Raw genomic sequence first — 20,672 nt, 5'->3', positions numbered from 1 at the left:
TTCACCGTCAGACGTCACTAACCTAATTGGCTCCCCACCGTTTGTTTATCTCCCCCTGATCCGAGCACTGTGCCATCTTGTCTTGCTTTCGTTGCTTTTGCTCGGTCTCATTCAGTCCGCAACAAGCCTTAGTCATTCCTGCAGGCTGCCACCGGGCGTGACTACAGCACCACCTAGATGGTCGTCTGATCACAGCATCTGCACTCGTAGAAGGCAAACTTGAACACTTCCCTCGCCATGTTGAATTCTGCAGTCGTGCTGCTCGCCATCTTCCAGGGCGCGCTCTGCGTCCAGCCAGAAGCTCCATCACCTATTGCAGCACCCCTTCGTGAGCTGCCTTGGGGCCAGTTGAACTTCCTGCACACAACCGACGTGCATGGATGGTGGGGCGGGCACCTCCAAGAGTGAGTAGACTCGAGATGCTCTGTTGAAATACATCTGTCCAAGTACACTATGCAAGAAACAACCGCTGGAATACGTGTGGTACAATCTATGTTGGGCAGTTTTACCGTTGCGCCTCCATCTGCAGTGCATCCAAGACGTCTATGTTTATCCGTATTTCATTGGCCAAGTTCTGATCTTTTTAAATCAACTCACAGTTCGTACTGGGACCTGCCTAACACGTAACAGAGCATCATTCTCGTCCGACTGGGGCGACTACATATCCTTTGCCCAACACCTCCAAGACAAAGCAGATGCTGATGGCTCCGACCTGCTACTTATCGACACTGGCGACCGCGTGGAAGGGAATGCCATCTACGACTCTTCCAAACCACGTGGAAAGTTCACCTACGAAATCGCCAAGGAGCAGCGCATCGACCTGATCAGTTCTGGCAACCATGAGCTCTACAAAGCAAACACTGCTGAAGGGGAGTTTTACCACACAGTCCGGGACTTCAAGGGCCACTATCTTGCCTCCAACTTAGATATATATAGTCCAGACACAGGCGAGCTGGTACCACTTGCTCCTCGATTCAAGAAGTTCAAGACCAAAAACCAGAGGATTAGGATCCTGGCATTTGGCTTCATCTTTGATTTCGCTGCGAATGCTAACAACACGGTTGTGCAAAGGGTTGAGGACACAGTCAACGAAGACTGGTTCAAAGACGCTCTCAAGGACAAGGACCTCGACTTGATCATTGTATTCGGTCACGTCGATATCCGATCCACCGAATATGCTCTACTATTCTCCACGATTCGAGCTGCTCACAACGATCTGCCAATCCAGTTCTTCGGCGGTCACTCGCACATCAGGGTACAAACACTCACATATTCCACACTCCCACCACCAAGCTAACCCACCCCAGGACTACAAGATCTTCGACCCCCTATCCGTCGCGCTCGAAAGTGGCCGCTACATGGAAACCCTCGGCTTCCAATCCATCTCCGGCCTCAGCACCAGCAGCACAACCCACCACGCCGCCAAACAACAACAACAACCCAAACTAATCTTCTCCCGCCGCTACATCGACAACAACCTCTTCTCCCTGCGCTACCACGCCAGCAAAGACGAATCCACATTCCCCACCCCCCGCGGCCTAAACGCCTCCCGCCAAATCAGCGAAGCCCGACAATCCCTCGGCTTGGGCAAAACCTACGGCTGCGCGCCACGCGACCTCTGGGTCAGCAGACGCCCGTACCCGCACCCGGAGAGCGTGTTCACATGGATCGGAAGCGAGCTACTCCCGCAGTCCATCGGCACATCAGACCGTATCCGCAACGGCGCCAAGGCTCTGGTCCTCACCAATACGGGCGCCATCCGCTTCGACATCTTCAAGGGCGCTTTCACAAAGGACACCAAGTTCCTCGTCTCGCCGTTCACGAGCGCGATACGCTCCGTGAGAGATGTGCCGTATAAGGCTGCGGTGCAGGTGCTCGAGCTGCTGAACCACGAGGGCCCCATCCTGATGGAGATGATGGCACGGAACGCGGTGTTGCAGCCCCCTGAGATGGCGGCGGCAAAGTACCGTCCGCATCTACACACTGCAGACCGAGATGGCAGTATGTTCGCGCACCCCCAGCAGCAGCAAGTCCCCATCTCGTCGCCCAATATCGCCGATAACGACAACGGCAATATATTCCCCGGCTACACAACCCACGACGACGCGGGCCAGGACGGCGACGACACGCTACATGTGCCCATCCCGTTCTACCGCGTGCCCAACTGCATCCAATCCACCGTCGGGTTCAACGTGACGGATGCGCAGGAGCCGCAGACGGTCGATGTCATGTATAATGAGTTTATCCAGACGTGGGTGTTGCTTGCGCTGGAGTATGTGGGGCATAAGTGCGCGGTGGGGGATACGGAGGTGTATGATGGGGGGAAGAGTTTTACGGATATCATGACGGAGTGGGTGGGTGCGCATTGGGGGGGAGGGGAGTGTTCGGCGTGAAGAAGGGGTGTTGATTGGGGCTTAGTGTGTAGATGGGTATCGTGTTGTTGGTAACTGTGTGCTTGAATGTAATAAATGTTTCGCGTGGTTTCTTTGCCAGGTCAGGGTCCAGGATTTATATGTCGTATTTCTCTTCGAAGCCTAGAAGAAATATCAATGTCCTCGAATTCAAAAACCTCTTGACATTGGCAGACACACTGGACGCAGTCTGGACTCGACAGAATATCATTCTTCGCAATGTCCAACAATACCAAAACCGCGGTTAGCTGAACGTCCCGTCCCTAACGCGCACAAGTTCGTGCCCCAAAAACGCCCACGCAAATGCCGTCACAAACTCCGATTATTCAGCCCATGTTCCTCTCTGAGCAATTTCAAGACTTCAAGGTCTGTGTTTCTCACCGCCCACCTCGGGCGGCGCGTGCCTGTTCCCGTTCGCTGGCGTTGTATCTAGAAGTACGTGTTAGCCCCTGACCGGGACGTTTGGGCTTCTTAACGGCGGGCCGCTTCGCGCATGTCTGCCTGCTGGGCGGCCGTGTCGGCGCTGGGGACGTACTTGAGGAGCTTCTCGATCAGGTCGACGTGGGTGAGGATCATGCGGCGGCAGCAGTAGCGCGTGAGGCCGAGGGCGTCGAGGGCGTCGCTGGGGGGCGCGGTGGGTTAGCAAGGGCGTGGCTTGGGGTGGAAGTAGTGGGGTGGGTGGGTGTTTGGATGGGTGGTCGAGGATGGAGGGACGCGCAAGAGTGTTGTGGTGCGCATGGAGGAGGCTTACACGTCAGAACTGCCTTCGTTCAGCATGCCCATGTAGCGCTCCCAGAGGTCGCCCGTGACCTGCGGAACAGTCAGTATGCGCCGCCGTCTGAGAGCTGCGTGTGAGGATGTGGTACCTTGCCGCAGGAGAAGCAACGGATGGGGACAATCATCTTGACGGTCGGTGGAAGCTGGAGAAAGTGCGAGGGGATGGTGCGACAGGCTTGCGCGAGAGTCGAGAGCAAAGAAGGCAGGTCCGGTCAGGTCGAGTGCGCGTCGTTGTTGCTGGGGAGTTCGCAATGGTTCGTCAAAGAAATTCCGCGCTAAGGCTGCCGGGCGGTGAAAAGCTTGGACTGGTCCCCGTCTAAAAATCTCGACGACTTTTTTGGTTGCCGGCCTGGTGCAACTTCACCATTCGCCAACTTTTGCCCATTTCGAACAGTCCAAGCTACCAATATGGCGGACTCGACCCCGCAATTGAAGAGGAAGAGGGAAGGCGCAGATGCGCAGCGGAAAAAGGCGAAGACGCAGAGAAAGAGCGACGGGAATGCGCCTGCCACCACACCACCGACAGCGCCCAAGGACCAGAAGAAGAACAAGGGCCAGGGCGGGGGGGTAGAGGGCGGAAAGGTGGTAGATACACCCGTGGGCACTCCCGCTGCCTTGACCAAGGCGCAGCGAAGACAGCAGGCCCGGGAGAAGCTGAACGGCGCAGAGGACGCGGCGGTGGGCGTACAAGAGCAGGCCGAGGACACCAAGGCGCAGACACAGCAGGCAGACAAGTCGGCGAAGAAGGACAAGAAGGCGCAGAGCAACACCGAGTCCAAAGAAGTCGTCACGGTTGAGATTCCCAATACAAGCTCTGGCAAGACGAAGAAGCAGAAGACCAAGAAGCCGCCCAAATGGTCCATATCGCCCTCGCACGGAGGATGGTTCCTGCCCACCGACCCCATCTTCTCTCCCGACGAGAAGTACCTGATCCTCGCCAACCTCCGATCGCTCCAGATCTACTCGACCGAGACATCCCTCCTCGCTCGTACTCTGCCTGCCGGCGGCGCGGGCGTGCTTACCGCATATGCCCTGTCAACCACCAAGCCCAACCAGGTCTACGTCGCCGACTCCAATGGCCTTATCACACTGTGGGACTGGGTCGATGGCACCAAGATCGGACGCTGGGAGATTGGCGCCACGGTGCGAAACATGGCTGTCATCACCCAGCCCGACTCTACCGATGACCTGGTCTATTGCCACGAGACTGGCAATAGTCACATCCTCAACGTGCATGCTCTCCGCACCAAGGCCCAGGCATCGCAGACGGAACTCAAGCGCATCCTCAAGACCAACTCGGCAATTCTTGGTTTCCAGGTCCTCCTGCAAGGCAATGTGGTTGTTGTTGCGACCGCCGAGTCTATCACAGTCGGCAAGCGCTTGAAACTCACCATGACGGCTGTGCAAGATTTCGAATATGTCTGGCGCGAGTTCAAGCTCTCTAAGCGCATCACCACCTTCAACGCCTACATTCGCGAGCCCGAGGTCTCAGACAAAGCGAAGAAACAAGTCCAAGACCGGAGGGATCTTCTCGACATCGCGATTGGAGACGAGACTGGTGTCATACTCTTGTTTGAGGACATCCTGGCAAGCTTTGCGGCGATCGAAATCAATCAGAAGAACAACAAGGGCAGAATAGACAATGCTGAGAGTCTCAGGCCCAAGCGTCTCCACTGGCACAGAGACGCGGTTGGCTCAATTAAGTGGTCTCTGGATGGTAAGTGCAACGCAAATATCCCCACATGTTCATCCTCTAACAATACCAGGCAACTACCTCGTCTCTGGAGGCGATGAGACTGTTCTCACCATCTGGCAGCTAGCTACTGGGAAGCCGCAGCACCTGCCCCATCTTACTGCAGCCATTGAAAACGTCGTTGTGTCTCCCACCGGCTCCTCGTACGCGCTGTCGCTCGCCAACAACTCCGTCATCGTGCTCTCAACAACTGAACTGGAGGCCAGAACCAACATCGTAGGCATACAATCACGACGTGTAGACCTCGAGCAGCTTCCCAAAGAATCAAGTTCAAGCAAGGCTTCGTTCAACATCTTCAATGAAATACCCATGGCTATCAACCCCAGAAATCCAAGAGAAGTACTCTTCTCGGTGCCCTCGTCGCAACCACGTCAAAAGAACGAGGGTCTTCGCCCTGAACCATATCTTCAGACCTTTGACATGGCGCACCAGCGTCCACTCTTCCGACAGGCGTTGACACGCAACAACGCCACGGATCCCAACATGGGACCCGAAGGCCGTCGAATCATCGAGCCCAACGTGAGAATGCTCCAAGTCAGTCACGATGGCGAGTGGCTTGCCACCGTGGACGAATGGGTCCCGCCACGATCGGACACAGGATATCTCAATGAAGGTATTCCCGAGTTCAATGAGGAGGAGCGCTTGCAACGCCGTGAGGTGTATCTCAAGTTGTGGCAACGCGATGAACAGCAAGGACAGTGGAAACTGCAAGCCCGAATTGATGGACCACATTTCTTCGAAGACGTCTGCGGTAACGGTAGGGCATTCGATGTAGTTGCCGACCCTACTTCTGTCGGATTCGCAACTGTCGGCGAGGACCACGTTGTACGAATTTGGAGGCCCAAGACACGGTTGCGGGACGGGACCGTGGTTCGTGGCGTCGATGAGACAGGACTGGTCACTTGGTCTCTGGACCGCTCGGTTGAGATTAGCGATAAGCTTGACATTGTCGAAGCAAGCGCGGGCTCACAGCTGTCTCTTCCGCTCCGAACCTCTCGACTGGCTTTCTCCGCAGACGGTTCGGTACTTGCTGTCGCTCTCTCTTGGGCGTCTGAGTCGGACCCTGGAGTCATCCACCTCATTGACACCAACACTGCGACCATCCGCCGATCCATAACAGAAATCGATGTCACCGCACTCTGCAGCGTGGGGATCGTCGGCCGCCATCTTGTCGTCGTCGGGGACTCGATCACCGTCTGGGACATGGTCCTCGACCAACTCGTCTCCTGCGTACCCATCAACACCCCCGGCATCGACCGCTTCGACCGCATCTCCGTCGTCCGCTTCGCCGTCAACGAAACAAACAACACATTCGCCGTCTCCCTACCGCAGTTCGAGAAGAACGAATCCTCCACCTCCCGCCTAAAGCGCGCATCCTCCAAAATCATGGTCTTCGACCCCCAGCACCAAGAAACGCTCTGGTCAACAAAAATCCCCGGCATCATCCTCTCCCTCGCGTCTCAGAAAACAGAGTCCGGATACATCGCCCTCGACTCCGCTTCCTCCCTCCGCACTATCAGCCCCACTGCGAAACCCCTCCAGCTCCTCACCCCCCCGCCAGAGGAAAAAGCAGAGCTGAAACGCACTTCTTACAATGCGGATGCGGACATGCACGTCGACGGAGACCTGGAGACCTCCACAGAGACCCTCACACTCGCCGACGCTATCGTCGTCCCCGGTTCCGAACATGACAGGACGGTCGTCAAGTCGGAACAGCTGCAGCAGTTGTTCGAGGAGAGCGGGCCCAGCCACGCGAGTCTGCCTGCGAAGGGGCTGTTTAGGGCGTTGGTTGGGTTGCGCGGTATGGTGGCGAAAGTAGCTGTGTAGCGTTGTCGCGTGTTGTGTAGTGGAATATATATCTTCGTTCTGTGTTTATGTGGCCTTTTGCAGGTGGGTTTTCTGCCTGTTGGAGGTGTGGGGTGATGTGTGCGTGACTTGGGGGTTTACAGAAGCTGTGAATGTTGAGAAAATATGTACTGTGAAGAGTTGTTGGGAGATCATCTATGTATCCTGCGATCTAGCTGTTCTACCTTGAATATCGAATAAGGAGGAGGTTTGAACTGGTAGCCCATAGCACCAATTGAGCTATGTTGTCCTAGTCCAGACTCCACAAATCACACATATGTGGTTCTGCGCCCCGCTGCTACCTTTTCACCAGAAACTTACGTTAGGATACAGGACTTGAGCGTCATCGGGACAAGTCTCAGTCTCATGACCACACAATACATACAAGCATGTTTAAAAAATACTGTCAACACGCCCGTTTGGCTTAGTGGTACAGCGTCTCACTCGTACCTTCTGAATGCGTAATGAGAAGATCCTCGGTTCGATTCCGAGAATGGGCACGTTTCTTTTTGGATTCTTTTTTTGCTGTCTTTGTGTGTTGCAGATAGACGTAAGGTTGTTGTTGGGTAGTTGTGTTTTTTGTAAGTACCCGTCTGTCTGTTTTGGCTGGGGAGGAGGGACTGCCGATTGATCGGCATAGTTCCAATTACGTCGACAAGGTGCGAAATATCTGGTGCAGGACATTCAAAGCTCAGTTAATAGAGAGAGCATGAAAGACTCATCGAGATATCAACCAATAATGCGATAATTAGGTTTCTACGACACCCGCTATGCAATCACGATCTACCTCGCAAAAGTCAAAAATACCACAGACCATACATGCATCAAAACCGTCTCGTAATGCGAAAACAACGAAGCAATACATCAAACGTAACCATAATCCAAAACCGACATCTAACGTCTTCCAAACCCATGAATCATCTAGTACCCCCACTCTCCCGCCTCCAGCAAGCTCGAGCTAGCCACGAAGCTAAACCCTCCAAACGGATTCGACTGCGACTCGCTCATAAAGTCGCCCAGGTCGTCGCGCACAAGCACCGGGCTGAGCGGCAGATCGGTAAAGTCCTGGGCGAAGTTCTCCGCGAGTTCGGGATCCGTGATGAGGGGCTGGATGGGCGGCTCGAGCTCGCGGGCCTGGAGTTTCTTCCAGTCGATTTTGCGGAAGAAGCGGTGGCTCTTTATGATCTGCAGGTCTTTGGGCATGTTGTAGCCGAGGCGCTTCTTGGGCTCTTTGCGCAGCAGGCGCGTGAGGAGGTCCTTTGCGTCGGCGCTCATGTAGTAGGGGAGCGCGAGTTTCTGCTTGACGATCTTCTCTTGGATTTTGGCGTTGTTGTTGCCTGTGAAAGGGGGGTTGCCTGTTAGTAGATCGACGCCTAGGGCGCCGAGAGACCACCAGTCTACCGCTGCGCCGTAGTCGATGCCTTGCACAACCTCGGGGGCCATGTACTCGACTGTGCCGAGGAAGGAGCGGCAGGGATTGTCCTCGTCTAGGGAGACCTTGCTGAGGCCGAAATCTGTCAGGAGCAGATGGCCCTCAGAATCTAGGAGACAGTTCTCGGGCTTCAAATCGCGGTAGATGACGCCGACGGTGCGGTGAAGATGGTCCAGCGCGAGCACCATCTCCGCCATGTAGAAGGCTGTCACCTCCTCCGTGAACATGCGCTCAGCGGCAAGATGGTGGAACAATTCTCCTCCCTGCGCATACTCGAGAATGAGATAGAGCTTTTCGTGATCCTGGAAGGCGTAGTACAGATTGACAATGAACGGGTGTCGGTTGACGGACTCCAAGATTGTGCGTTCTGTCTTGGTCTGCTCGATCAGCTTCTTGTGCACTGTGATTGACGCCTTCTTGAACTGCTTCTGAGCAAAGAGACGGCCAGTGGCGCGCTGCCTGACAAGCAGGACAGTGCCGTAACTGCCCTTCCCAAGACACATCAGGGGCTCAAAGTCCTCGGCGGTCATCTTGCGCACCATACCACTGCTGACCATTGTTGATGTTTTGGAATGGGCGTCGAGACTGAAGTCTTCGTCGAGATTGATCTCGTAGCTCTCCATCTCGGTACGGTCACTGTCGCTGTCGCGTCCAGACATGCTAGCATTGCTGGAAAGCCCAGATACGACCCTGGACAAGGGATACCCTCTAACCGGCGAGTCGACCCTAGTATTGATGCTGAGTGCCTCGAGTTGCGCTTTCAAGTTACTGATACCGCCGGCAGCAGACACTGGCCTCAGAGCGGGACTACTAGTCACACTCGGGAGTCCAGAAACAGCAGGCCCAAAGCGAGGGGTGGCAGCCCTAGAGAAATCCGACTCTTCTCCACCAGAGGTAATCGGCGTATGGAAGCCTCGAGTGATGTTGCCAGCCAGTGCGCCAGATTTCATGGCCTTCTTCTTTTTCTTCTTGTTCTTCTGCGCCTTCTTCATGACCATGTCGAAGTCCAGCCGATCCGTCGCTTGCTGCTTGGTCTCCAGATTGGGCTGCACTGCGCGCCTGGGCAGCGGGGACACTATATTGATTGGCGGGGTTCCCACATGAAGGGTGTCCGTGTCCATTTTCTCAGGCGCAAAGACGTCGTCGCCATCGTTCAGGGTAGGCTCGAGGCCATGTTGCGCCTTCTCTGTCGCCAGATGCGCTTCGTCGTGGTCGAATGTGAACATCGCCATGAGATCGGTTGTTTCGAGGATGTGTGCGGAAGAGTTCCTGCTCTACTGCGTCGCAATATGGTTCTGTGCAGACTCCTCAGCGCACGCGCATAAATTACGATCGGGTGACCGCGCACATCCAACTTGGGATTATTGCTATCCAAGTTTACCGTCCGCCTTTCACGGCGGACCCGAGCCCCCTACACAGCAAACCAGAGCGCCGAAAGAAGCGTCCGTCTTGTCGAGTCCTGGGCTCAAGGCAGTATATGGAACCACAGAATCTAGCAGTGTGATCTGAGGGGTAAAGAAGGCGGTCGCGGAAGGAGAAGCAGAGCCCATGAATGGTGGATCTGAGGATATGTGGGTGTTGGGGTAAAGAGCCAGGTGTCGGTCCTGGCTGTCAGCGTTTGGTGTCGTTGTGTGGAATATTGTGGCTGAGAAACAAGAAAGGGAGTGCGCGACGAACGAATCTTGAATTTCCGATCTAAGGCGGCCTTGGCGACTATCATGTGAATACGCTTGCCCCAAGTAGTTACTTACCCCCAGATTGACCCCATAGCTCCGGGAAGCATGCTCGTGCTTGCGCAGGACGGATAGATCGCCATTGGAAGCTGGCATTGTTGCTATCACAGGTGACATGCATTCATTTGATTGAAATGTGCATCCTGGCCATGCGACAAGGTAGCTGACATAAAGCCGACGAAACAGCGGCGCCTTTGTGCCATGGGCATGGGCTTGTGTCACCTTGATTGCAAAAGAAATCAACCTTATCGAGCAGCTGTTCAGGGGACAACAGGTGGAGGCGCATCCGGCAGAGGATGGCCAACGCCCTACCCCCACCCAGCCATTTGCGAAGAGATCCACGACGCTCGCCACGTATGCAGCACTGAACCGAACGCCGACGACCGTACGACTGGTTTCTAGCTTGTTATACGCCAAAATTGAGCGATCGATCACAAGCCAACAACTGCAACAGTTGATTCGCCCTTCGGCGGCCCTCTTGGCTTAGTGGTAAAGCGTATCACTAGTATTCTATGCTATGATAAGATCGCTAGTTCGATTCTGGCAGAGGGCACCACCTCTTCTTTTTGCGTATTTTTTGTCAACGTGAGAGGTCGTCTCTTTCCTGCTCACCGTGCCAGATTTTCAGTTTGTGTGGATTGCTTATGAAGAACGAACATCTCTCTCTGTTCGTGGCTCTTCGTACCAACAAAAGGTTCCGTGTTTGGTTTTTTGGTCACATTTCTCCACGTACAGTATCATGATTTGTTAGATCTAGAGAGGTGAGCAGCACTAATGACATGTCTTGATTCGTTGCGTGAGGTGGTGCCCTTCAACGAAGAAACAGCCAGGTGGTTCTGAGCAAGCATCCACGCTGCCTAGATGTGGAGAATTATCCACAAGTGAGCATGAGAAGTTTTCGCAGGATGCTCAGGCGACCACCCTGGGGAATAAAGCCAAGGTAACCGGTCAACACGAGACACTGGGGTCCCGTTCCTGTCTAATCATGCCCCACAAACACCCCTTTCACACACATATGCACAGATGGACCCCACTGTCACATCGGAGGTAAGCTTGACATGTAATCGTTTGAATTTTGTAGGACACTAGGAAAGTTTTTGTAGTAATTTATGCAATGAAATGGAAGGTCTTGCCGCTTACCGGGCATTTACTCTTCAACCGATTGTGACTCAAATGCATTCTCTCGACTCCAATGTAACATGCACAAATGACACCTCAAATGAGATCAACAGGTAAGAGTACTGTGCAAAACTAGATGATAGGATATCTTGGTATACATCGTCATGACACTATGGATTCCAATTCGACTCTACAGGTGCCTGGAGAAAAAGAGAAGGGAAAAGGCGGCAAGCTATGTGATACTTAGGTGCAGGTACCGAAGGTAGACTGGCAGCCGGTTGAGCAGTAGGTAGTGCTCGAGCCACAGTACCCGTATTGCGAGCAGCAGTTTCCGAAAGAAGAGCCCTTGCAGGTGTACTTGTTGGTGCCACCACAGCTTCCGTCCTGGGAGACAGCAGTGGCTGATGCGGCAGCCGAGGTCTTCACGGTAGTGGAGGAAGCCTTGACGGTGGTGGAAGCAGCCTTCACGGAGGTAGTACCGGCGCTGGTGCCGCAGGTTCCAAACGCAGACTGGCAACCAGTCGAGCAGTGGTCGGTAGTAGTACCACAGTATCCGTATTGGGAGCAGCAGTTACCGAAGGAAGAGCCCTGGCATGTGAGCCCGGTCGTTCCACCACACATACCGCTGGTGGAGACGCCAGTTGCAGCAGCAGATGTGCTGCTAGCCTTGGTGCTTGTGCTGGTGGCCTTGGTGCTCGTGCTGGTAGCCTTGGTAGTGGCACTGGTTACAACAGAAGACGAGCCGGTGCCGCAGGTTCCAAAGGTCGACTGGCAACCAGTTGAGCAGTGGTCGGTGGTGGATCCGCAGTACCCGTATTGAGAGCAGCAGTTACCGAATGTGCTTCCCTTGCAAGTCTTTCCGGAAGTACCACCGCAAAGACCATCAGTGCTGATTGCCGTCGCCGTCGAAGCAGGCGCCGAAGTGGAGGTAGAACCAGCAGCAGTGGTGGAAACAGCAGAGCCAGTGCCGCTACGGTACCAGTTGGCCTCAGGGTCACCGAGGCACTCGCCAACCGTAACAGACGTGTAACCCAGGGTAGTGAGGGTCGAGAGCATGAAGTCAGTGAGGTTGTAGGCAGTCTGGTAATGGATATCGTGTCCGATGGAGAGCCATTCACTGTTTGCGGCAGTGGCGCCGTTCTTAGTGATGTTGCCCTTGAACCAGTTCTTGGAGTTCTGGATCATGGTGGTGCTGTCTTGGTCGTAGTCATCCGTGTCGACGTCAAAGTAAGTGACGTGGTAACCGAGAGCAGCCATGTCAGTCTCACATGCGCCAGTGCAGCTAGAGTAAGGCGGGCGCATGTAGGTTGGGAAGAAGCCTAGGATGTTGCGAAGAGCCATCTCGTTCTTCCACATCTGTTGCTTGCGATCAATGGATGAGATCGCGCTCAGGTCCAAGTGAGTCCAGGTGTGGGAAGCAATCTGGTGGCCCAAAGAATACATGCGCTTGATGACGCTAACGTACTCAGCAGTCGTATCGATCTGGCCCTTGTTGATGTTGTTGCCAGTGATGAAGAAGGTAGCCTTGGATCCTGGGTAGTTTGCGAACACATCCAGAATGTGGCTAGTGTACACCGCCTGCGGGCCATCGTCGTAGGTCAGGGCAACGGTTCCGGGGGTGACACAGTTGTAGATACCAGCGCCACCGTACTCAACAGAGCCAACCTTAGTGCGAGCAATAGTAGACGTGTTGGTACCGCTGGGAGTGATGTTCTCTGGGCAGCCAGGACCATACTGGTAGTTGCATCCTGGGGAGTAGCAGTAGTCACCTGTGGTTCCGCAGTCTGTAAAAGATTAGCTTTATGTTGCCGATGTAAGTTGCTTCAGTACATACAGCCTTCAGGGGAGCAGCAGTAGCCGGCATCGCAAGAACCTATGCCCGCACCGCATTCAGTGGCCTGACGTTTGTTCACTGCATTGCGCTCCTCGTGAATTTCATGGACCTCAGAGATACGTGCTCCGAGGTTGCTGAGGATGCTCCTGGCCTTGAGATCCTTGGGGTTCAATCCAATGATCCTAGGCAGGGGAGAGTTTCCATGGGCGCTGACAAGCGGAGCTACAGCCGCGATGGCGGCGAGAGCCGTGGAGAAATGCATTTTGGATTTGAGTTGGTGTTATTAAATTTTACTCGGAGATTTGTCGTAGTAAAGGGGTAAGTAGCAAGCGAGTGTGGGTAGTGAAAGTCAACAAAGACTATGCACTGTAGGACCTTTGGGGATAACGAGAGGAAATGCGCAACAAAGGCGACGGGATTAGGACTTCGGTAGAAAGAAGGTGGAAAACAAAACCATAAGTTGTAGGCAGCCTCTGTTTTATGAAGGAGAACGTAGACCCACCATCCAATGGTGCACCATACCGAAGCGCGTCCTTTTCCTGCCTCGCGTCATTAACCAGGATCCTGGTCTAGCAACCCCCTGTCTTCCTCCTGCCGGTGACCCTAGAAACGTAAGTCTGGTGCTGCAACATCCTGGTCCCGCGTGCATCGATAGTCGTTTCGCTAACATCAGATGTGCCATTGGGGGGAGTTCGGTCTCGGAGAGCGGCAGCCCCACATGGGAACGAATTCTCATCACGGCCCTTTGGCCCCGACTCAGGCCCCTAATGGGAAATTGCTAACATTGAAACGCTTTCGTGTCAGCAAAGTATTCTCCAAATGGAGAAATGAGTCAGACTCATCGCTGCGAGCTGAAGTGTTGAAACGGTGGAGTTACAAGCCGATTGTGACTCGGCGTGCATCATCGTCGCTCGGCGTTATCGCTTCCTCGAAATGGTACAACAACACCGCAATCCTTCTGATCAGCGTCTGCAAGGAAGTTCTCGTCAGACTTGCTACATTGCCTCCGAGGCGTGGCGAACATGCAACGGTTCAAAGAGCCTTGATGTGGTGGCTTACTAGGCCTTATTGTTTTCCAAGAAGTGGCTGCTACTAAGCTCGACCTAAAGATGCTGACGACTCTTAGATGAGCTTAAAGGAAGCCAAGGATACGACCCCCACATAGGTAGGGCGTTCGTCTCGATCCGCTTGCACATCAGCAGATGCTTCTACTTTTAGCGGAGTTAATATTTCCAGTGTCAAGGATGCTGCATGTGTAACGAGCCGTCGTTGTCCCAAACTTAGAATCTAACGCTATCGTAGCTCCCGACGTAATCCCCACAGAAAATCACTCCTTTTTTTCGATATCGCATTCACTCAAAGAAACATGTGTCTAAGAAACCGCCATCTGACCAGCAAGTAATGTTGGTAAGGTTTATGTCTTTTTATTATCGTCTCAGCCTCCACGCTTGAGTAAGAAACCGTGCCAACAAACACCGCATAGCATAGGATTGTTAGACAAACATACCGTAATCTCCGTGTATCCCCATTACACCGGTTTTGGACGGTTACAGATCCCGTATTTTCTCGGTCGCCTTACAGCGGACAAACGAGTTGTTGGGAACTTTTCTCCCCATCCTGCGGAAGCTGGGATCATGAACGTCCGTTGGGTTCCATTCGCTTGTGTCGCTGTAAGCCATGCACGCTTCATTGATGGAACGTTGCATACAGCTTACTAGCTTCGAGGTCACACCTTATAGAGCTCGTTAGGAACCCGCTCTCAAAAACTATCATGTTCCGTCCCGATGGTGAGAATTGTCTAGTTTTTGATATACAAGTGTGGTCCCGCTTGTTTGAGTTGAGTGCTGTTTGAGCACATGGTTGCAAGCACTTCTCATGCTGATCTCTCATCAAGGCGCAAAACCCCCTCAATGACAACCCCGCATCAGGGTCCCCTGCATTTTGATGTGCAGCACGACCTGCATGTAGGGCTTATGATCCGCTCTAAATGCGGTAACACATGCGTATCTACCATGACGAAGCTTTGTCGAAAGGGAAAAAAGCATTGTCTTTCTCGCTAAGCTCAGGAGCAACGATCTGCATCAGGCGTTCGGAGCGAGTATCAACGACTTACGTCGCGCCGACACCGATTGTGCGGATATGCGGCAAGTACGATGTAATGTCGACCGTTGATTTTCGTCATTGTACTATCACCGCTGTGCATGAAATATGCTCTTCCTAGTCTGACATCCTCGTAATTTCGTCCCTGTGACACGCCCGTTCTGTCCTGCCAAGTTTGTTGATGGCTGGACCGTCAACGCAGTGGTATCCCCATTGGTCTCCACACGTCTCACTTTATTGAAAGGCAATACAATGCACTCATCCCTGACCTCCCACGCAACCAGTACGTCCGGGAATGCTTCGGGCTTGGATATGTTCCGAGGCTGGCTGACAGCATCGCCCAACGCCTTAGCGGCCATACTTAGTGCAGCCTTATTGAAGCTTAACCCGTCTATGGGTTACTGCGTGAGCGTCTAGCAAATATTCTAGGTTTTGATTTTTCGTTTCGACGGGTCCGAGGCGAAAGAGCGAAGCTCTCTAAGCTTGCTGAGTTGGTCTTATGCTATGAACGCCTGATTGGTGGTAATCAAGTAGCAGCTTGCCACTTTTGCGAATCGCTGAGGATGGTCGTGATTAGTTCTATAAAGTTACAAGAGCGATACTTACTCGCTAGGTCGTCTGCGTGGAGGTGGAGAATTCCAAGCGTGAAGAAAACTCCTAGTTCGGGTAATCACCCAACATGATGCCGTCTGAAGTTGTGCTATAATTAACGCCGATACACGGTCTGTTGAAAGTCGCCGAGAACTTTGTTGGATAAGTTCGTCTGGCCGAGATTGGTCGCTGTGAAGCGGTCCTTGACGCCGTTTGAGAATTTGTCGCATTGGTCTTGCGCAAAGTTTTGGTGGTTGTAATCATCGTCGAGTAGGTGTCTGAAGTCAACGATGGTAATATTTTTGTACTACGTGGTGAAATTGTTAATCTAGCAGATGATGTCTGCAATTCGCTCGCCGTTGCCGCCTACCCAGATGGTATTCGTCCCGTTCTCAACGACGTCGTAATTTCCGGTTACCCATTGTCCTTCCAAAATGGCTCACCGAAAGTCGAGGAATCGAGATCCAGCAATGAACTGTTGATAAGAAGTCTGGTTATGTGTTTATGTGTTGGCCGGATGTGCGCCAAGAGTGCCGTGTCTAGAAGTGCTTGCATGCAAACATGCTTTGACGATCTGTTTGCCAGCGATCCCATACTCTGCTGCAGCTGGACCATGTGTATTGCACTGTTTAACCAACACTGATCTGCTCTATGCATCGACAAACTCCACTTGACTGCAGGACTTTTAAGAAATCCAAGGTTGGTGGAGTCGTATTCATATCGTCGAGGAAAATGATCATCTTATAGCCTGCTGGGTTATACTCTCTACTCCCAAAACAAAGTTTCCTATTCAATGTTTTGCCTCGCTGGTATTAACTTCCTGTCTTGTTTCGATCTCCGGACATGGGGCACGTGCACTTATAGTTCGGTCATATTGGGTGGGCACATTGTTTGTTCTCGGTCCTAAATATCTTGCCTGACTTTGAACCTTTGAACCTTTGAACCCAAACCCAGAGCCCACTTGTTGGAACTGGAAAACACCTACCTATCGACAGTGATCATCCACCCGTCTTCCAAGACCTGACCCTGCGCATCCACACCTCCCCAGACTACACAAGTCGCGCCATCTACCTCTGTCCCCTTCGCAAGGCCAAAATGCCCTCGTGCGCCAAGGCCGCTTTTTGGCTCGCCGGGAATCTCCCTCTCTTCCTCGCCCTTCGTATCGACGTACTTGTAATGCACTTCTGCCCATTTCGACTCATGTGTGTCTTTCTTGATCTTCGCGCGAAAGTCATCTTTCGCCGCTGCAGCCGACTTACGCTCAGACGCGAGTTGGAAAGCCCATATATCATCAAGAAAGCTTGAACTTGTAGCCTCGCCTTCACCACCGATAGCAATGAGGTAGTGTCGACCTTGACCTGTAGTTAAGCCGACAAGGCCAGCCTTGGAGCGCGCTTGTGGTGCGGAACTGTCTTTGGAGTCTTTGTGTGAGACCTCTTCCCAGGCCCAACCGCCAGTGAGGGGTGTAGTGCCGCCTTCTGCGTGTTTCCAGACGGGTGATACATCAAGAGATTCCATGCCACCTGACGCGAATGTCTCAACACCTTTGCCGCCAAAACGATACAGATGGTCGCCTACGAGTGCCAAGCTTGCGCCATCTCGCGGCTGGCCTGCTGGAGATGGGATATTACTCCATGTTCGTGTCTTTACATCAAAAGCCAGGGCGTCATTTGAAAGCTGGTTAGTTGATGTGTCGCGACCGCCAATTACGAAGATGGTGCCCCAGGTACTGTCTTCCGCTGGTTCTGGGACGTTTTGGGCCGGGTCTACTGGCGCTTGAGGCGCTCTTTCGCGAAACGTTTTCGTCTTTGGCTCCGGAAGGTTGGAGCTGGCTGAAGCATGTTCAGTGCGCTGGCTTGGGAACAGTGAACTTGAGGCAGGATCGAGAATCGACCACGCATTTGAAATGGTATCATACACCCATACCCTTCCCTTCTCGTTCTCAACACCTTCTCCCTCTCCACCAAACATATACATGCTATCTCCAATGACAACTGCGGTATGTCCCTTTCTCGACCCTGGAACATCGTCCAGTCCGTTCAGTGCTCGCGCAGGAATCGTGGTATAGTCTGCTTCGAGGACGCCGCTAGAGGGTAGAATGACAATGTGCATATCATTGCTCGCGAGCCTTCCTGGTTCATCTTCTCCACCGAATATGTATGCTCGACCTTTGACAGTGCATATGGTGTGGTGCGAGCGGGCGAGTGGAACCGACGATATGCGAGTAAGGTTGGCCTTGAGGGGTAGCGTTGGGTGTTTTATGCCCTTGAATAAAGCGGCGGCGAGCTGGCCTGCGTAGGCAACTCCAGTGCTCGCAGGTTCCATGATGGGAAGTGATTGGTTCTACGTTGGGTAATAAAAACGAGTTAAAACTGATAGATGAATCGCAGGGTTGTAAAGTTGCAGGAAGCGTTGATATTAAATGCTAGTTGCAAGCTTCACAGAGCTTGCCTGAGCTGACTTAGATGTGACGTCACGCTGCAGCAACACGCTTCCCTGACACGTGAAGTGGACAACCCTTTGAATGTCCTGAAGCATTGAGCGTATTTGTTAACCTCAGCATGGCCCTCATGCATGTGTCAGAACGGAACATTTTCAAGCTTTCTCTTATCCTATCTTGTGTGTATGGATCTCCATAGAAGTAAAACCAAGCTGCCCTATTACCTGGGCTCGACACGCTTTGCGAGTATACAATAGGCCTTCAGAACGAACTCTCAAGTATTGTGAATGCAATATTCCGATCTGCGCAGGACAATCGGAGGCAGCGAATATGTACAGTCGACTCGTCATCAAAACTAAATGTTAGGTGCCAACTGGTCATATTTGACACACCGTTCGACCTTGCATTTATCAGCGCCAGACTTTGATAGGTATTAAGCTGTACTCACAGTATCAATGGACGCTTGCAAGAAGCTGCGCGCCTCAAGGCCAACCCAGACCTTGAGCATGGAGAAGTCACCCCCGCTGATCATCGACGAACCGCTCTGCGCTCCAAGTTGTCGCAGTATTGGAAGAGCACTGGGTAGTGTTAGTTCCCGGATGCGTTACTTACGATGTGTGGCACTTACCCAGCGAAAAGATCTAGTTCCGGATTCAAGCTTCTACCGATACCTTCCAGTAAGAGAATGCTGAGAACCACATTCACGAAATCACCCTCAAGGCGTACATGATGCGTTCGTACCATTGAAAGAACCTCGTTAAGGATGTCACCAATCTTGATGTTGCTCAAGGCAAAGGTTCGACTCTTTACACCCAGTACCAGATGTTGCATACGTAGAGCGAAGACTTCGCTGTCTAGCACGGCTTCCGGTTGCCTGCATCGCTCGGTCATGAGATGACCAGCCTTGTATCCGTCAAACTCTGCAACAGATTTGAAAAGATCTAGGAAATTTGCTCGGTTCTTAGCGTTGAGTTCTGTAACGAGGCCTGCATCAATGAAAATAAGTTGCGGGCGGTATCCTTCATTGTCGATCTCCTGCAGTCGGGCTTTCCATTGCTCAGGGTCCTTTCTGTGTGGTCGTAGACGCTCGAGCACTTCTTCGGTAACATCTCGCGACTCCTTGGGCCCTGTGCTTCGATCCTCCTTCCGAGTGAACATGGACACGTCCAGCGGTTCAGGCTTGTAGAAGCGGACCATAATGTTACCTGGATGTAAGTCTGCATGGATGAAATTGTCGATGAGGACCATGTGGAGGAACGCGTCGAGTCCTTCGTCTGCGATCTCTTTCTGGAAGATGCCACCTCCGTTCTGCAAGAAATCTTCCATTGGGATACCTTGTGCGAACTCCTCAATCAAGACGTTACGTGTGGTATACTCCGTGTAGGGGTAGGGAAACCAAGCCGTTGTCCGGTCCTTGAAGTTCTGTCGGAATATGGTAAGGTTCGCAGCCTCGATACGCAAATCTAATTGCAACCTCATCATTTCACCAAATTGCTCCACTTCGTCTGGGAACGACAACCATTCCATGGTGGGTATCGCGTTGATGGCAGCAGCAAAAAATGCCATAATGCGCAGGTCCCTGCGTACAATCTTCTCGATATTGGGGTGCAGCACCTTAACAGCGACGTGGTTTGACGGGAGTCGCTGTGGAGTGCTCTTCAGTGTTGCATCAACATTCTTCTTGATCTTGCGCGCCAAATTCAGTTCTCCCGCATCGATAGCATTGTCTTGCAGCGTTGCTAGATCAGGTTTGAGCTTTGCCTTGTAGACCTGCGCAATTGCGCCCACGCCGAGTGGCTTTTCGTCGAACTCCTCGAATATGTCGTCGAAGCGTCGTCCGTCAAAAGCAGCTTCTACGGTTCGTTTCGAGACCTTGAGAGAATGCGCAGGTGCGTTGGAGTGGAGCTCAGACATGATGGTGCACATCTCGGTCGGGAAGATGTCTGTTCTGGAGGCAGCCCATTGCCCAAGCTATACACATATTAGACATCATCGAGATCACGGTACACAAGGCGTATAGGCGTACCTTTATGAAAGCAGCACCAGCCCTCTCCATAGACGAAACCAAGAAGCTATACCACCACAGTGTCCCACTCCTCTCGTTGTCCTTATCTGCCTGTCGACTCCCAAGCCATATCACTGGAATAGTGACGATGACTGGGACGAAGATGACGACTAGATGGAGAAATCGCAGCCCTGTCGCAATAGGCTCTATTATGTAGTCCTCGAGGAAGAAATATATCCCCCGCCGGTATTTCTTCGAGTTTTCCAATACCTTGGGGACTTGTTCGTCGAGCTCCTTCCTCGACGCCTCCAGCATGGCCTCTTCGTGTGTTTTCTCTCCATTGCTAGACTTGTCTTGACTTATTTCCACGAATGCAAGCGGACTGAGTATTGCTCCAGTAGCAGCACCAGTCGCTGCGCCAGACCATAGTATCTTCTTACCGCGGAATCGTGGAGTCGCAAACTGTTGGCGGATAGACGATGCAGAGGCGAAGGGTCGCGTTGATGCGCGACTGACCAAGGGAGAAGATTGCTGGAAGCCCTGGCGGAGACATTGGCGCCCAAACAAGAGGAACGTCCTCATGGTACCGGATACCGGGCGGATGAGAGCGCGAGGGTTCCATGAGCATGAGG

General features: G+C 52.9%; 7 protein-coding genes and 2 non-coding genes across 9 annotated transcripts; 4 read left to right on the top strand and 5 right to left on the bottom strand.

The window, feature by feature from the left end:
- Positions 1-5: 5 nt before the first annotated feature.
- P153DRAFT_331794 (ser/Thr protein phosphatase family) lies at positions 6-2,393 on the top strand (the record flags this gene model as incomplete). Its single annotated transcript, XM_033665482.1, has 3 exons — positions 6-404; positions 631-1,255; positions 1,308-2,393. The coding sequence occupies exons 1-3, from the start codon at positions 238-240 to the stop codon at positions 2,391-2,393; spliced, it is 1,878 nt and encodes a 625-aa protein (XP_033527627.1). The 5' UTR covers positions 6-237.
- A 46-nt stretch (positions 2,394-2,439) lies between these two features.
- P153DRAFT_363454 (DNA-directed RNA polymerases N/8 kDa subunit superfamily) lies at positions 2,440-3,393 on the bottom strand. Its single transcript, XM_033667381.1, has 4 exons — positions 3,278-3,393; positions 3,163-3,221; positions 2,947-3,033; positions 2,440-2,840 (listed from the first exon to the last, which is right to left on the bottom strand). The coding sequence occupies exons 1-4, from the start codon at positions 3,311-3,313 to the stop codon at positions 2,789-2,791; spliced, it is 234 nt and encodes a 77-aa protein (XP_033527626.1). The 5' UTR covers positions 3,314-3,393; the 3' UTR covers positions 2,440-2,788.
- Positions 3,394-3,535: 142 nt separating this feature from the next.
- P153DRAFT_331788 (WD domain-containing protein) lies at positions 3,536-7,006 on the top strand. The gene is made up of 2 exons (XM_033665481.1): positions 3,536-4,905; positions 4,955-7,006. Exons 1-2 carry the CDS (start codon positions 3,597-3,599, stop codon positions 6,766-6,768), a joined length of 3,123 nt encoding a protein of 1,040 aa, XP_033527625.1. The 5' UTR covers positions 3,536-3,596; the 3' UTR covers positions 6,769-7,006.
- Positions 7,007-7,199: 193 nt separating this feature from the next.
- P153DRAFT_t27 lies at positions 7,200-7,286 on the top strand. The gene has a single exon. It is a non-coding gene; the product is annotated as a tRNA-Thr (tRNA).
- A 264-nt stretch (positions 7,287-7,550) lies between these two features.
- Positions 7,551-9,680, bottom strand: P153DRAFT_363451 (kinase-like protein). Its single transcript, XM_033667380.1, has 2 exons — positions 9,577-9,680; positions 7,551-9,530 (listed from the first exon to the last, which is right to left on the bottom strand). Exon 2 carries the CDS (start codon positions 9,448-9,450, stop codon positions 7,708-7,710), a length of 1,743 nt encoding a protein of 580 aa, XP_033527624.1. The 5' UTR covers positions 9,451-9,530; positions 9,577-9,680; the 3' UTR covers positions 7,551-7,707.
- A 743-nt stretch (positions 9,681-10,423) lies between these two features.
- P153DRAFT_t28 lies at positions 10,424-10,504 on the top strand. The gene has a single exon. It is a non-coding gene; the product is annotated as a tRNA-Thr (tRNA).
- A 490-nt stretch (positions 10,505-10,994) lies between these two features.
- On the bottom strand, positions 10,995-13,284 carry P153DRAFT_428263 (carbohydrate esterase family 4 protein). Its single transcript, XM_033672712.1, has 2 exons — positions 12,905-13,284; positions 10,995-12,854 (listed from the first exon to the last, which is right to left on the bottom strand). Exons 1-2 carry the CDS (start codon positions 13,164-13,166, stop codon positions 11,314-11,316), a joined length of 1,803 nt encoding a protein of 600 aa, XP_033527623.1. The 5' UTR covers positions 13,167-13,284; the 3' UTR covers positions 10,995-11,313.
- Positions 13,285-16,576: 3,292 nt separating this feature from the next.
- P153DRAFT_372897 (galactose oxidase) lies at positions 16,577-17,920 on the bottom strand (the record flags this gene model as incomplete). The annotated part of the gene is made up of 1 exon (XM_033669428.1): positions 16,577-17,920. The coding sequence occupies one exon, from the start codon at positions 17,918-17,920 to the stop codon at positions 16,577-16,579; it is 1,344 nt and encodes a 447-aa protein (XP_033527622.1).
- Positions 17,921-18,390: 470 nt separating this feature from the next.
- Positions 18,391-20,622, bottom strand: P153DRAFT_381673 (ABC1-domain-containing protein; the record flags this gene model as incomplete). The annotated part of the gene is made up of 4 exons (XM_033670062.1): positions 18,391-18,435; positions 18,484-18,613; positions 18,664-20,006; positions 20,062-20,622. 4 exons carry the CDS (start codon positions 20,620-20,622, stop codon positions 18,391-18,393), a joined length of 2,079 nt encoding a protein of 692 aa, XP_033527621.1.
- Between the last annotated feature and the right edge of the window lie 50 nt (positions 20,623-20,672).

Source organism: Dothidotthia symphoricarpi, assembly GCF_010015815.1.
Source record: "Dothidotthia symphoricarpi CBS 119687 unplaced genomic scaffold P153scaffold_3, whole genome shotgun sequence".
NCBI classification, from domain to species: Eukaryota; Fungi; Ascomycota; class Dothideomycetes; order Pleosporales; family Dothidotthiaceae; genus Dothidotthia; species Dothidotthia symphoricarpi.
The sequence above is the reverse complement of the archived record's forward strand: the minus strand, read 5'-3'. Positions and strand labels throughout refer to the sequence as shown.

Bases quoted from the DNA above. Each gene is read 5' to 3' on its own strand.
- P153DRAFT_363454 (XM_033667381.1), bottom strand. From the start codon at position 3,313: ATGATTGTCCCCATCCGTTGCTTCTCCTGCGGCAAG. The intron at 3,222-3,277 runs GTACCACATCCT...ACTGTTCCGCAG, and splicing joins GTTGCTTCTCCTGCGGCAAG to GTCACGGGCGACCTCTGGGA. The intron at 2,841-2,946 runs GTACGTCCCCAG...ACGTACTTCTAG, and splicing joins CTGATCGAGAAGCTCCTCAA to ATACAACGCCAGCGAACGGG.
- P153DRAFT_331788 (XM_033665481.1), top strand. From the start codon at position 3,597: ATGGCGGACTCGACCCCGCAATTGAAGAGGAAGAGGGAAGGCGCAGAT. The intron at 4,906-4,954 runs GTAAGTGCAACG...TAACAATACCAG, and splicing joins AATTAAGTGGTCTCTGGATG to GCAACTACCTCGTCTCTGGA.
- P153DRAFT_363451 (XM_033667380.1), bottom strand. From the start codon at position 9,450: ATGGCGATGTTCACATTCGACCACGACGAAGCGCATCTGGCGACAGAG.
- P153DRAFT_428263 (XM_033672712.1), bottom strand. From the start codon at position 13,166: ATGCATTTCTCCACGGCTCTCGCCGCCATCGCGGCTGTAGCTCCGCTT. The intron at 12,855-12,904 runs GTATGTACTGAA...AATCTTTTACAG, and splicing joins CTGCTGCTCCCCTGAAGGCT to ACTGCGGAACCACAGGTGAC.